Source organism: Periophthalmus magnuspinnatus, chromosome 10, assembly GCF_009829125.3.
Source record: "Periophthalmus magnuspinnatus isolate fPerMag1 chromosome 10, fPerMag1.2.pri, whole genome shotgun sequence".
Classification (NCBI taxonomy): Eukaryota; Metazoa; Chordata; class Actinopteri; order Gobiiformes; family Gobiidae; genus Periophthalmus; species Periophthalmus magnuspinnatus.
This window is the reverse complement of record NC_047135.1, coordinates 17,164,703-17,179,340: the sequence shown is the minus strand read 5'-3', so window position 1 is coordinate 17,179,340 and position 14,638 is coordinate 17,164,703. Positions and strand designations below refer to the sequence as shown.

General features: G+C 38.9%; 1 protein-coding gene across 1 annotated transcript; it reads left to right on the top strand.

Moving 5' to 3' along the window:
- The first annotated feature begins 7,077 nt into the window (after window positions 1–7,077).
- On the top strand, window positions 7,078–14,556 carry LOC117377865 (E3 ubiquitin-protein ligase RNF103-like). Its single transcript, XM_033974373.2, has 7 exons — window positions 7,078–7,591; window positions 9,057–9,202; window positions 9,814–9,929; window positions 10,061–10,477; window positions 11,207–11,339; window positions 11,423–11,509; window positions 13,220–14,556. The coding sequence occupies exons 1-7, from the start codon at window positions 7,366–7,368 to the stop codon at window positions 13,985–13,987; spliced, it is 1,893 nt and encodes a 630-aa protein (XP_033830264.1). The 5' UTR covers window positions 7,078–7,365; the 3' UTR covers window positions 13,988–14,556.
- Window positions 14,557–14,638: the final 82 nt, after the last annotated feature.

The window sequence follows — 14,638 nt, the reverse complement described above, 5'->3', positions numbered from 1 at the left end:
TGTTTAATGACGTCAGCTTCCACTGGGCACCACAATGTTCTAATGGGGAAGTCAGTGGACTTGTTTCTTTCATTAAGTTGTTTTAGATAAATATTGTGATTTAAAATGTGCAAATTATAATATAATGATCCACGGGTGTCAGAGTATAACTATAAGGCAAACACATGCACAGTAGATCTGCTTTAAAGCCACATTTTTTGTTATTTATCTTTCATATTTTAAAGGAGATATGTTATGTAAAACTGACTTTGTTAAACTTTTAACCATGTCTCTCCCTCATGATGAGTATTTAGACTGTTTCATGCTTGTTTGAGTAATCCTGTACTGTGCTGACTAGGCTTGAATGCTCAGAAAATATCTGTTTTCACCTTCCTCATCTCTGCTCATGCACTTCTCAGAAATATTTAGCATGTAGGAGATTTAAATGTACATGTTTTTTATTGTTTAGAATGGAGATTCATTTTTAACCCTACTGATATGACATGGAGTCTATGGTTAAAGGGATGCTATTTTCTGATCTATAATGTTGGCGACGAAGTTGAATCTGTCAACTGGACAAATCGTTGTAGGAGTGAAGACGTTTGGATGCTCATCCAAGCTGCTTCTTCAGTTCTGATCAGAATGCTGGTGGACACTGCCTTATATCTATCTGAGGGGAGGGGCTAACTACACTGAAACTGTAAACGGCTATTATTTCCAGTTTCAGCTGAGACTAACCTATTTGGCCCTTAACAACCCTGCTATTGTTCTCATTGTTCTGGGTCTGAGGATGGAGTTGTAGATGGGGGAGAGATTATGTCTCAGACTCCATTCCTGTTTAAGGAAGGATTCTCTTTCCTAACAAAAATAGATTCTTTAACTCCTCTCTCAAACCATTTTTCTCTGGCTAAGATCTGAACTTCACTGTCTTCAAAGGAGTGGTTAGTGGCTTTGAGATGGAGATGTACAACGGACTGGGGTCCAGAGGAACTCTCCCGCCAGAGCAGCTGATTAGTTTCTCCAGTGTAACGCTCACTGCAGTCTTCTCTACACTGAATGGAGTAGACACATTACTTCGTTTCTGGCTTGGGGTTTTGTCCTTTGGGTGAACCAATTTTTGTCTTAAAGTGTTTGTGGGTTTGAAAAAGACAGGTATCTCATACTGTCTGAAGATTCTCTGGAGTCTTTCAGACACACCCGCAATGTAAGGAATGATAGCACCTTTCCTTCTAGTTTTAGATTCCCTGTTGTCCTGTTTTTTAACTCTCTTCGATCTACTGAAGGCCCATTTTGGATCTCCACAAGCAGAGAGGGCTTTCTCCACATGTTGCTCCTCCTTCACTTTTCCCTCTGTGTTTGTAGGCACCACTTGAGCTCTGTGTTGTAGAGTACGGATCACTCCGAGTTTGTGCTGCAGTGGATGGTGTGAATCAAACAGCAGGTATTGGTTAGTGTGTCTGGGCTTCCTGTAAACTTCTACCTGGAAGGGTCTACACAGACAGATCTATAATGTTGTATCTTCATCAAAAACATACCTGGAGTTGTGTTTTGTTTTATTCACACAGGTTTAGCAAACAAATCTTGCATATTTACGCTGAGTTATTGTCTTAAACTGAAAACACTCTGTTCCACCTTCACTGTGTTTCTAAACTCCATACACCTTCACTAGAATCATTTGGACAATTTCAGCCCTGGGAATGTCAATCTCTACTAAATTAAAGGTAATGTCCAAAATATAACATAATGATCCAAGGGTGTCATAGATTATGACTATATAGCAGACAAATGCACAATATATCTTCTTTAAGGTTTGAACACACACACAAAAATCTGAAAACTTACTTTTTGATGTCCTCTCACCACAATACATAACATATTTCTCCTAAAATATTTTAACAAGTGAAATTTGATTGAGTTTCAAAAGATTTTAGTCCAATGTTGTTTTTTTCAAAATGCATTCTTCACATCCTGAGATATGATGTGAATGACACTCATATGACCAGCCCCGCTCTCTCCTGCCTCTACCATAGGCTCCACTGTGGATGCATACATACTTACAGTATGGGCCCTCGTCATGTGCGCCTGATATCTGTCCATTTGGAAACACCTGTAGATGGAAGCCAATGCCCACGTTACAGTAGAGCCTCCGGATGCGCTTTATTCCAAGAAGGTACTCCTGGTGAGGGGCATCTGGTTTGTCCCAGGATCCCAAAGCATCAGACAGCAGTGGCCACTGCTTATGTGTGTGCACACTTCTGCTGCTGGGGACACAGCCAAAGACACAACCCAGAAGCACTGAAGACCAGAGCCACGGGAGCTGGGGCCACAAGACACATGCTCTCAGCTTCATTGTTCAACAAGAAATTAAAGTGAAAATTTTGACTTTGCTCCAAATCAAAGCCTGTAGAATCCAAAGTGGATTTTATTTACATACTCCTTTTTTTTCCATTCTGGTCATGTCACCGAAGGTTGTGGTTTGATTTCAACAGAGCAGTGCGGGTCCATATTTATGTGCTGCAAATACGTAGATCACAGACCCCTGCTGTGTGTGGCGTCACAGGGGGGCTGACTCAGCTGGTCTTCTTCAGGTCAACTTCACTTGTCAGCTGCTGTAGCTGCTCCCGTGCAAAGCAGAGGTTAGATATGCAGTCAAAGTGACTTGTTTTGGAAAATAGATCATTTACATTTGTATTGTTTAACACACAAATATAATTAGAGGTGGGTAGTACTCACATTTACTTGTGTAACTATTTAAAGAACTTGTACTTTTCAGAGTACTTTCCTAGCAGCATACTTTTACCCCTACTTGAGTAATATATTTAATAAAGTAACACCGCTCTTACATGAGTAAAAGTTTTCATTCCTCTTCCCACTGTAAGTCAAGTTTGAACATTTGTGTTTCTTGCTCCATCATGTATAGTGTAGTTTTACAAATGCATTTCTATCCTTTGAAAATACCACATTTTGTGCATTATTTAAGGTTTTGTTCTTCAAGTTACCTTAACTTCAAATTATAAATAAGATGTCCTGAGAGATCCTCTTTAAGTTAGTCGTACTTGAGTAGTAGTTTTCACAAATTCTTCAGTAATTTCTTGGATCACTACTTTGTACTTTTACTTGGGTAATATTATGTTGAAGTAACAATGCTCTTACTTGAGTACATTTTATTGGCTACTCTACCTACCGCTGAACATAATACTTTAAAAAAAAATTAAATTATTTTTAGAACGAAAAAGAAAGAAAACGGTGAGAGGTATATTAATAGAATGAAGAAACATTGCACATTTAGCTACCTATGGACACATTTATTTATTAAAACACTATATCATAGAATTGTAGGGTTAAACTTCTATTCATAGTATAATCTTGATTTCACTTATATAAAATTGCTTATATGGACACAATTATCAATCTCATTTAGAGAATATTATCCTTAAAATGTGAAGGATTATATTGTTAAATCAAATAATCCCCATCTAATAACTGAATAAAAAAAAAAATCACATCTTACATTTAAGGGAAATAGCTGTAACATGAACCCCTAATTGTTTAAGCCATGCAGTCATGAACCTGGGATGCCATGAGCTAAGGACACACCATTTCATACAGAGCCATTCAATCAACCCATTTTGGATTGGTTGCAAACTGGTTTTAGTTATTGAATCAGACAACTCAAATAAGAAGCCCATTTTGTTTTGAATTGAATAATCTGCTTAAGAATCTTACCAGTAGTAAAGATGAAAACGTTGAAGTCAATACATCAACAATGCATTTAACCATGCAGTCTGCAGAGGATGTCTTTTTGCACTGTCTGCACTGTCAGGCCGTGTTCGAGCTTAAAAGGCCCATATTACACTATTTTCTGATTTATTATGTTGTTTCTTCATCAAACATACTTGAAACTGTGCTTTGTTTCATTCACATGTTTAACACACAATTCCTGCATATTCTTTTCTGAAACAAAAAACACTCCATTCGCCCTGAAATTTCCAATCTCTACTGAACAAAAGGTTAAAGGGGCTGTTCATGACATCACAATGTGGACCAGAGCATTTTGAGCTTTGGAGATGTAACAGACTAATAATAAAGGGTTATTCAAACATGTTCGAATGAAACAAAACACAACTTCGGCTATATTTTTAATGACAAAGCAACATTATAACATGGCTTAAAGTTCACAAGAGTCAATTTTGCATATTGGACCTTTAAGAGCAGTGTGACTTTACAGAGGAAGGCTGATTCCTCCTGACACCCAGTGCGTCACTGCGCTGTTCATGTGGAGGCTGACTGAGTCTTTGGAGAGAGGGGTGCTGAGTTGTGTAGTACACAGGAGCCCCCAAAAGCCCCAGGGTAGGGGGCTCATCTCGGTGAGAGGGGAACCAGTGGCACAGCAGGGCAGTATGCATCATGTCCTGTCTCCTATCACCACACAGACCACATCCTGTTCAATAGGCTGCACTTAAGTTCCAAAATTTCAACAAGAACTCTATGGGGTGTCACTGTTTTTGCAACAAATATCCAAATCTACAGTCCACAAATGTTAAGCGCTATTTGTTAAAGACATAGTATGGAACTTTTAGCATGTTTTTTTCCCATTATGGATGGATTCATTGCACTGAAAAACATACAAAAGCTTTAGTCCTTACAGTCAGCTAGCATGCACCTCACTTGTTTGGATGAGCCTACTTGGCACATTATGGGTTAAAGATATGTATATATATATATATATATATATATATATATATATATATATATATATATATATATATATATATATATATATATATATATATATATATATATATATATATATATATATATATATATATATATATATATCTGTAAATTTATTTAATTTTTTTTTTTTTTTTTTTAAACCAGTAGATGGCAATTGTGAAATGTATTCCGCCCTCCCCTCACCTGTTTGCTACGTGATCATCATTGCTGTCAAATCACTCTTCCTTTAAAGGTCCTATATTACACAAAATTGATTCCTGAGAGCTTTTACCCATGTTAGAATGTTCAAAGACATACACTGTGTTTTCTTTCATTCATACGTTTGTGTAATGGTTTATTTTAATATTCTTTTTTCCAGACCAAGGTTTAGTTTGTTTTCATACCTGACAGTTTCAGCCGAACATTAGTGGTCTTCCTCAGATTGGTGACATAATATCGAATTTAAAACTGTCAGGTATGAAAACTAACTAAACCTTTGTCTGGAAAAGTAACCTATTGAAATAAACGAATGGCAGACTAACCTGAATCTCTGGACTGTTATCAAATGATTCTATGGAAGGTGTATAATTTAAAAACACAGTGAAGCACTTCCTCTATTACCACTTAATGACATCACGATGGAACAGTGTGTTTTCAGTTTGAGAAAAAATTTAAATATTTTTCAGAATTATTATAATTTCTGGAACTGGATAAGTAAAGAAAAGTAGAATGATGAATATAGGGCACACATCAAATCCAGAATACTGTACTGGAATTCCACTGGACCCGCCAGAAGTTGGGATGACGTTATCTCTTTAGAGCACCATTATGTAGCTGCCCACTGAGGGGACAAAACACAGCAGAGTGAGCAGGGATCAAACCATCATCATCACAGGAGTAACAGAATAAAAACAAAATATGAATAAGGTTAAGAGAAATTTTATTGTCCCAATAGGGAAATTTGTCCTGTGCATTTGACCCATACTTCAATGCCACTGGGAACAGGCGGACCATCTCCAAATGTTGTCAAGGCTTTTCACCCACATTGACAGACATACAAACAGGCACATTGTGGAGCACTGTAATATTGGGTGAGGAGTGGCTGGCTATATCCCGTGTCTTACCTCTGTCTGTGTTGAGGTAGCAGTGGCTCGGTGGCTGGACCAGTCATCCCTTAAACAGAAAGTTGGAGGATCTATCTTGGCTGGAGTTTTGTTGTGTTCTTAGACCAGACATTTCACTCCCTAAATCTACACCTGCGTACTATGAATGTGTGGCCAAAGCTTAAAGAAACCGTGGGAACATAACAATGTGGAAGATACAGCCCTAAAGACTGCAGAGCCACATGTGAGACCATAGGCTCTGCACTGTTTGGCTGACACCATCAAAAAGATCCGTGCCTATCACCAGACTCATTCGAGGATAGTATTAAAAGTATTTATAATATCTTATTATAGATCCATGGATGAGCCAGTGTAATGGTTGCGAACTTTTCGCCAGTCTGTGTACAAATAACACGACATAGGATGGAGCCTCTGCTTTATTCTCTCTCTGTGACAGACATATAGACACACGTTAATATGTCCTCAAATTGACTCCCCTCTGCAGTCTCCAACATGTGACTGCGCAACAAAATTATTTTAAATTTAAATGGGTGGTAGTGGAATAAATATTGTTAGAAACAAATGCACCAGTTACTATTTTACAAATAGTTAAAAAATTACAAATGCATAAAAAAATAAAATCAACCATACCTGTGACAGACATATAGACACACGTTAATATGTCCTCACATTGACTCCTGTAATAACGAGAACACACCATGAGATGGCGCCACATTTTCGCGGGGTAAGTATAATGTTACAATACAAGTTAACAGCAAAATTTTACAATCTGAATTAAAGTTACAACATTTAAAATTAGCATTTCAAAATACATTAATTGCATGTGAAAATACTGTCTAATTAACATGTGCTGTTGTATTGTTGCTAACGTTACATTATAAAATATATTATTTTCGACAGCCATAGAACTTACCCTCTGCAGTGTTCAACACTGATAGGGGAAGGGAAGCTACCAAAATAAAATACAAGGGAGCAATGCGCACTTCCGGTTTTTCAAAATAAAACATAAAAATGATAAAATACACATATAAAATCAAAAGAAACATAATACACAAAGAGAAAATAATAAGTGCATTCTTAACTCTGTTACACCAGTTCTTCGGGAGCGTAACGGGAAAGTGCCCTCCACTTGTTGTAGACAACGGGGAACACGGTTTAGACGCCCCATGCTGTGATCAGGGCTCTTTCTATCTCCTCAAATGAGCATTTTCATCATCTGATCTCCAGATGATGTTTGCTTTATGCCACGACGTCCGGAGGACTGACCGGAAGTGACGCTAAAGCTGACGCTGGTGTTTACAGCTGAGAGAAGTATCTGCTGAGCACAAATCTACACAAACGTGGAAAAGCCTTAAACCCCGCGGAACAGAGGACGTTACCCGACCCAAAAGCAGACATGATGTGTTGTAAATGAGTCGGGTCCCATGCGAGGCTCCTCGCTACTCCTCTCTGTCAGGCCATCGTCCTGCCCCGGAGTCCTGCACCAGCAGTGGGTCCTGGTTCTGCCTGGTGCATGTAGCCTTCTTTAGCCTCCTTCACCTTCGCCATGTGGCTCAAGCTGCTGTTCTTGACGCTGTACTTGTTGGTCCTGTTCGTGCTGTCTCGTCTGTTCGAGGCTGTGGTGTGGTGTGAGGCTGGAGTCCTGGCCACGCAGCTGGTGGACCCGGTCACTCTGAGTTATACCAGGCTCAGGACCATCCTGGAGGCTCGGGGTTTGGCCTACTCCGCCCTGGCTCAGAAAGAGGATGTCCGCGAGCTGGTGGAAAAATCAGGTAAGTAGGTAAGTCATGTTTATAAATGTGTACATCCATTTTCAAATAACACTAGGCCAAGTGTTGATGTTTATGTCATTCATAGAAAGGACAGGCTGTGTATCTATGTATTAACCTACCTTAATCATCATATGATATTAGCCCACCTTAATCATCGTGTGGTATTAGCCCACCTTAATCATCGTGTGGTATTAGCCCACCTTAATCATCGTGTGGTATTAGCCCACCTTAATCATCGTGTGGTATTAGCCCACCTTAATCATCGTGTGGTATTAGCCCACCTTAATCATCGTGTGGTATTAGCCCACCTTAATCATCGTGTGGTATTAGCCCACCTTAATCATCATGTGGTATTAGCCCACCTTAATTATCATGTGATACTAGCCCACCTTAATTATCATGTGATACTAGCCCACCTTAATCATCATGTGATATTAGCCTACCTTAATCATTAATGATAGTGGCGTGTGATTTAGTTAGAATAACAATAATTGTTTTTATAATAAGGTTACATTTTGCATGTCCCTTAAATGTTTATCCCCCTTCTCATAATGCAGAATCTGTCCCATGATTTGATTACATCAAAATTGCATCAAAATCAAAATTCATTTAATCTTTATTTAAAGTGTTTAAGTCAACTGCTTGGCAAAAAATGTCAAATGCCTTTCAAATGCTTTCAATAAATGTTTCTGTTTAAGTATTCACATCTATTGTGGTCAAGCTCACCCTATCCTTGTCGTCATAATATCTAATATAATATCCATAATATGGAAACGAACATGGTGAAAATCGAATTCTCTGATCAGAATAGAAAGTGACCATAGAGCTCCCTGTGTGTCTAAAATGATACAGTGGAGGTAAAAATGTCCACCACATTTATAAATACATTTACATTTATTATTTAATTTGATTGAAACTTGATTTAATGGTGATCAATGGTGTTTTTTAATGTCTCAGCCTGGGACAGGTTTTACTTTTTTTTTTCTTGTAGAAATCTATAATTATTAATTTCACAAAGGAAATACATGCATCCATGAAAGGGTTGACATATTTAAATTACCCCTAAGAGGTAAAAAAAAAAGTTATTTGATTGTCATATGGTATACATTTAATATTTAAATACAGTACATACAGTAGACTACAGTAGTGTCTATTTCATAATGGGACAAAAACTTAAATAAATTTATATAAACTTATTGGATGAGGGTTGACCTACAAAATTCAGAATTCTCCCAAAGCAGTGCCTACCTCTGTGGACCAACCAGGCTGCAGACTCTGTTAAGTCTCTTTCTGCCTTTTTCTGGCCTATTCAAAAACTCTAACTTTGAAAGTTAGTGAAAAAATGCTATAGTAGTATAGTATAGACTAATTGAGTACTTGTATTTCTGACTCGTATCAGGAACACTTGGGTGATGGATGTTTCATGCCTTTTATGTTGTTAAATGTTTTCATTCTGTTCTGTTAGGGGATTTGTCGCAGGGGGAGTTGTACTCTGCCATAAAGAAGGAGAAGGAACATCCTGAAGGCGACAGTGGTACCACTCACTTCAGTGGAGAGCTACACTTCTATGAGTTAGTGGAGGACACAAAAGATGGCATCTGGCTGGTTCAGGTAAAACGCCCGTACTACTTACTGGGATGTAGAATAAGAGGGCTCACCTTCTCTAAAAATAAATAATAATGTTAATGCTGAAATTTAGTTGAACAGTAGCACCCTGGTTTGGGAAGGTACTGATAACCAAAGCTTTAGAATTCACCCCTGAACTGAGATAAATGAGAAACACAAGAATTAAATAAAAAAAAGAGCTACATTTATTTAGCAGTAAAGATTACATTTACACAAAATGTATTTTGAACCAAATGTTAGGACTATTAAAAAAAAATCTCACTTTCACCCATTCAAACCCACACTCGCTCTTCTAAAACAGCCGCAGTTTATATCCTATTCCCTAGGAGAATATTAACTCAGTAAGCAAGGCTACCAACCAACGCCATTGGCTTTTCCAGTGTCTTTCCTAAGGACACAGTGGCGCAGTGCACAGCACAAGTGGGAATTGATCCTCCAACCTTTAGATTGATTTACGAGTACTATTACCATTGAGCCACACCACAATCACATTATCTTGCAAAAAGGAAAAACACATGTAAAACTAAATGGCAGATTTGGATAAAATGATCTGAACACATACACTACAGCATATGTATTGTATATGTATGTCCTAGGTGGTTGCTCAAGGCAGAGAGGCACTGCTCAGTCAGTACAGTTGGAGGAAGATGGTGAAGAAAGTTTCTCAGTTTGGCATCAGAACTGGAATATTTAACTGCTCCAATGATCACAGGTGATACACATGGGACATATATTTATTATTGTTTATTTCTTTTGTACACATAACGTATGTAGCCCCTGAAACCAGTTCTACACCAGGGTTAGAAGAATAGCATTTAATGCAAGTGCCTGATGTCTCTCCAGGTCATGTATGAGGCGTGGCTGGCATCACTCTACTCTCATCATGTCTGTCCCTCAGACATCTGCCTCCAAAGGGAAGGTGATGCTGAAGGAATACCGTGGGCAGTACTCAGACACAGAACACCTCTCCCACTGGGTTACTGGGCAGGTGGCACAGCAGATCCACACCCTGCACCGCTCTGAGCAGCTGCTGCAAGAGTGGTACTCAGACCATACTGTCAAAATGTTCCTGTTTGCTCACCTTCCGCAGCCGCCTGCCTTCTTCTCCTCTCTCTCAGTAAGGTTCACTGGGCGCATAAAGTTCATCTTTGTCAACATTTGCCATTGGAAGAACCATAGCAGACTGGCTGAGATAGGTGTGACCCGCAGTCCTGCCTACATCCTAAAGATGCCTGAGGGGATATACTGGTATGGAAAAAGGTATAAACTCTAGGATATATCAACTGCAGAGGTTTTTCATGCTTAAGTTATTTTTTGAGGACGTTACAACAGTATGGGCACAAACACAATGAGGAAATTAGTGCATTTCTCAGACTTTCTTGCATCCCTCTGCCTGGAATGTTGATAGGGACTGCACATTGATAGAAAATGTAGGTTTAGGGACATACGATACTGTTGACTTATACATATGATTGCGTTTTTATTATGTACTAGTAGCTCTAGGAGACATTCCAAGCAACTGAAAAGCAGCATTAGTGACATTGCTAATATTTCCTAACTCCAGTGTAATTGTACATTAAAAAACATATTGTACTGAAAAAGTTTATACTTTTAATAAACAGAAGATTAATATGCCCATCATTTACACTCTCCTTTGCCATGTCACACTTTTGAACAAGATAATAGTGGCACGGTGGCTAGGTCTCATGCCTCACAACAAGAAGTTCTGGGTTCGACTCCTGGGTCGCCCAGGCCTTGATTTGTGGAGTATGTTTCTCCCTATGTTTGGGTGAGGTTTTTCTAGACACTCCAGATTTCCCCATCAATCCAAAAAACTACTATAAGTACTAAAAGTAAAATCGTAATCAAGCCTATCTCAAGATCTGGAGGGCTATGGCCATGGCACTGACTGCTCCTGATGGGTTGCCCCAGCGATATTGATGGATGGGTAATATGATTTTAAAACCAATGTATTTGTTTGTGCTTCAGCCCTGGGGAGTTCCTCTCTGTGTCAGCTATGGATACGTTTCTGCGCTCAGTTCAGCCTGAAGTCAATGACCTGTTTGTGCTCAGTTTGCTGCTCATCAACCTGCTGGCCTGGATGGACCTCTTCATCACACAGGTTTCCGCTACTTTCTTCAATTCTCTTTTGCAATAACCATTTCTTGTATCAGTTGTTGAACTGTATACATTATTGTGTCTCAGGGAGCTACTGTCAAGCGCTTTGTGGTTCTAATCCGAACACTTGGAACATACAACTCCATCCTTCTGGTGTCATGGCTTCCAGTTCTGGTATGCAGTTTCTCGAATCCAACTACAGTTTCTGTTGGCAAGGAATAGTTTAGTGACAATAAAATATCTTAGTTGTGTGTTCTGCTGTACTACTACAAATACTATATAGATATCCTCCCATAGGTCCCCAAACAGCAGTGTGCACTGGTCAAAGCCTGCATTAGAAGCACTAACATTTTGGTTACAATTGTGCATGTGTAAAACAAAATGCCTCGACAGGGCCATCTGGAATGTGATTTCTTTAGGAATTTGGAGAGGCTTTTTTGGACCAGGCCATTGAATTAGGGTACATTAAGACAACCCATATTACTGTACCAAAAACATCTACGCTTAGACAAACAAGAGGTCTTCCATTGGGCCTCTCACAGTAATTACTATATCAACTTGTCATTCACTAATGATATAGGGAACAATATTTTAGGTGCAATAATTACCAATTATCATCATCAGATAACATTTCAGCTGTAGCAGGCCGAATAAGTATTGTCTATGAGGCATGTAGGCACCAACTAGCTTTGCTTTTTTTCTGTTATTCTTGGTTGATTTCAAAATTGGTCCACATCAATGAACATGAGGCTTAAATATAAAATAAATATTCCAAATTTTTACAATGGTCTGGCAAGAAAAACATTTTTTTCAGGAGCTAACACATTGCTTGCATGTGAAAGCTCCATTCTCACAACAATTTTTGATCAGATGTGAGTTGGTCTGAATGCACTGAGGTAATTTTTCAGCAGTCACTACATAAGTGCTATTAATCTAGAATTTTAATGACTTGCATGGAAGTTTGCTAACATTCTACACTTTCTTATACTCTAGATGAGCCTAGATACATATATGTCACACAGCAGGGATGATTCATGCAAAAGCCTTCCCTAGAAAGATCAGCTCAGATTTAATATGGGTATTAAAAATATATATATTTTAATGGAGTTCCCTTATATGATCCTTCAAAATATCAGGCCCGTACCCCATTGTGTATGGTTTGTCTGTGGAATCCTCAAGGTCCTCCTTATGAAATGTGTTAGTCAATAGAGGGATCACTGTGGGAAGAAAACAATTTCAGGGAATTGGTTGAAAATTGGCAGAAGTCCATCATTTACACATATACCCTATATTGAACTGTTTTAGCTGCAGCATCACAAACATCCTCCATTGTAGTCCCATGAGAAAGGCCAAGGACAACCTCATCATGTAAAGATATTGAAATTGTTCAGATTGCAGATAGAAGGTGTGAACATTGCCAAAAACTCACTATAATTTGCACAAAAATAAGGTCTGCAAAAAAAATCACATTCGAGTGGCCAAATTGATCAAAATGGCTCTGCACACTTTTGGAAACTGGCCCCGTTAGGAATTTGGACACCTTTTTTGGAGTAGACCCATTCGGTGAGGCAATGCAGTACATTGAGGCACATAAGGTTTAATATTTGTACTAAAGACAAATAAATAAATACATTATATATACACACACCTACTTTGTCTCATTAAGTTGAACTTGGAATGGCTTTTTGGTTGCATTATTAGTCTGGTGACAACACACACATTCTTTTTCCAACTTTTCTTCAGACTTGCAATTACTTAAAATAATGATTCATATTGACCATAATTAACATTGTCCCACCAAACTAAGTAATCTGAAATGCATGAAAACCTGCCATCCAATTCAGTGGCCAAATACTGCTCTGATGAATCCTGTATCTGTTGTAGGCTCTGCTGCAGCTGCCTTACCTGGACACCTTCTATAGCTACAGCCTGAAGCTGCTGCGCTATGCTGACACCACACAGCTCGTCAGTTTAGTGCGATCTGACTGGACCTTCTATTCGTCTCACCCAGCGCTCTTCCTGTCCACGTACTTGGCCCATGGCCTGTTAGTGGACTACTTTGAGAAGAAGCGCCGCTGCAGCAGAAGAAGCTTGGAGGACAGCAGCACAAACCTAGAGTGGTTAGCCAGTCTGTGGGACTGGTATAGCTCCTACCTGCTCCACCCCATCACCTCCCTGCACCAGTCTGACCATTCGGAATGGGATGAGGATACCAATTTCTTATTTGAACGATTAGCTTTTCCTGATCTTTGGCTGCGTCCACTTGTGAACCTTGATTATATGAAAATTCTGCCTGTCTGGAAGTTTAAAAGTGCTCCAAGTTCAGTGTGTGTATATGGTCAAAATAGAGCTCCAGAGGAGCAGGTCTGTCTGGACAGGACCTCTGACTCTGAGTATGATGATGCCCCCCAGCTCTGTGATTGGTCTGTTTGGCCCCATGACATTCTCCACTGCTCAGAGTGTGTTGTATGTTTAGAAAACTTTGTGAATGGAGAGCTGTTAATGGGTCTCTTTTGCGGCCACGCCTTCCACCAGAGCTGCATTGTGGTGTGGCTGGCCGAGGGCCAGCACTGCTGCCCTGTGTGTCGCTGGCCGAGTTACAAGAAGAGACTGACAAAATCTAACTCCACTGTCTCCTCTGAACCTGTCTGACCAGCTCATCTGTTTAACTCTTTTCTATATTTTGGTAGCTCTCATCATAATGCCATCAAATTTGACACAAATCTTCAGTAGTTAAAAACCTTCATCACATGTTCACGTTTATCTAACAAAGTTCCACTGAGATTCAGAATCTCTCTAGAGTCAAAATAGACACATAAACCTCTTGTTCAGAACAGAATGGGTGAAAAGGGTGAGAGAATATTGTACAAAATGTGAATTCATTTTGAATAAATATTTAATATTATAAAATAACTAAAGAGAAAAAGCCAAAATGTCTAAAGACATATTTGATGCACTTTACTGAATTGAAAAAGGTCTTGGTGATTACTGATTTAATTTGTAAAGATGAATGTTCTTTTAAATGTCATTCTGTTTGAGACGTTGTGTAAGTTCAGAAGTGTTATTACTGATACATTTGAGAGAATCTTAATTTTCCTGCTTACGTCCTTACGGCCACAGATTCCATATGTGCTTTTTAAACACTGGCCATGATTACATGATTATTCAGACTTTTGGAGTTAAGAGAATTAAAACGTAAACAGTGAAATCATCACTTACATAAAAAAAAAATAAAAAAAAAATTAAACTATTGTTGTTGTTAATCTCCAGACATCAGATAATAATCAGATTTTGGTGTGAGCG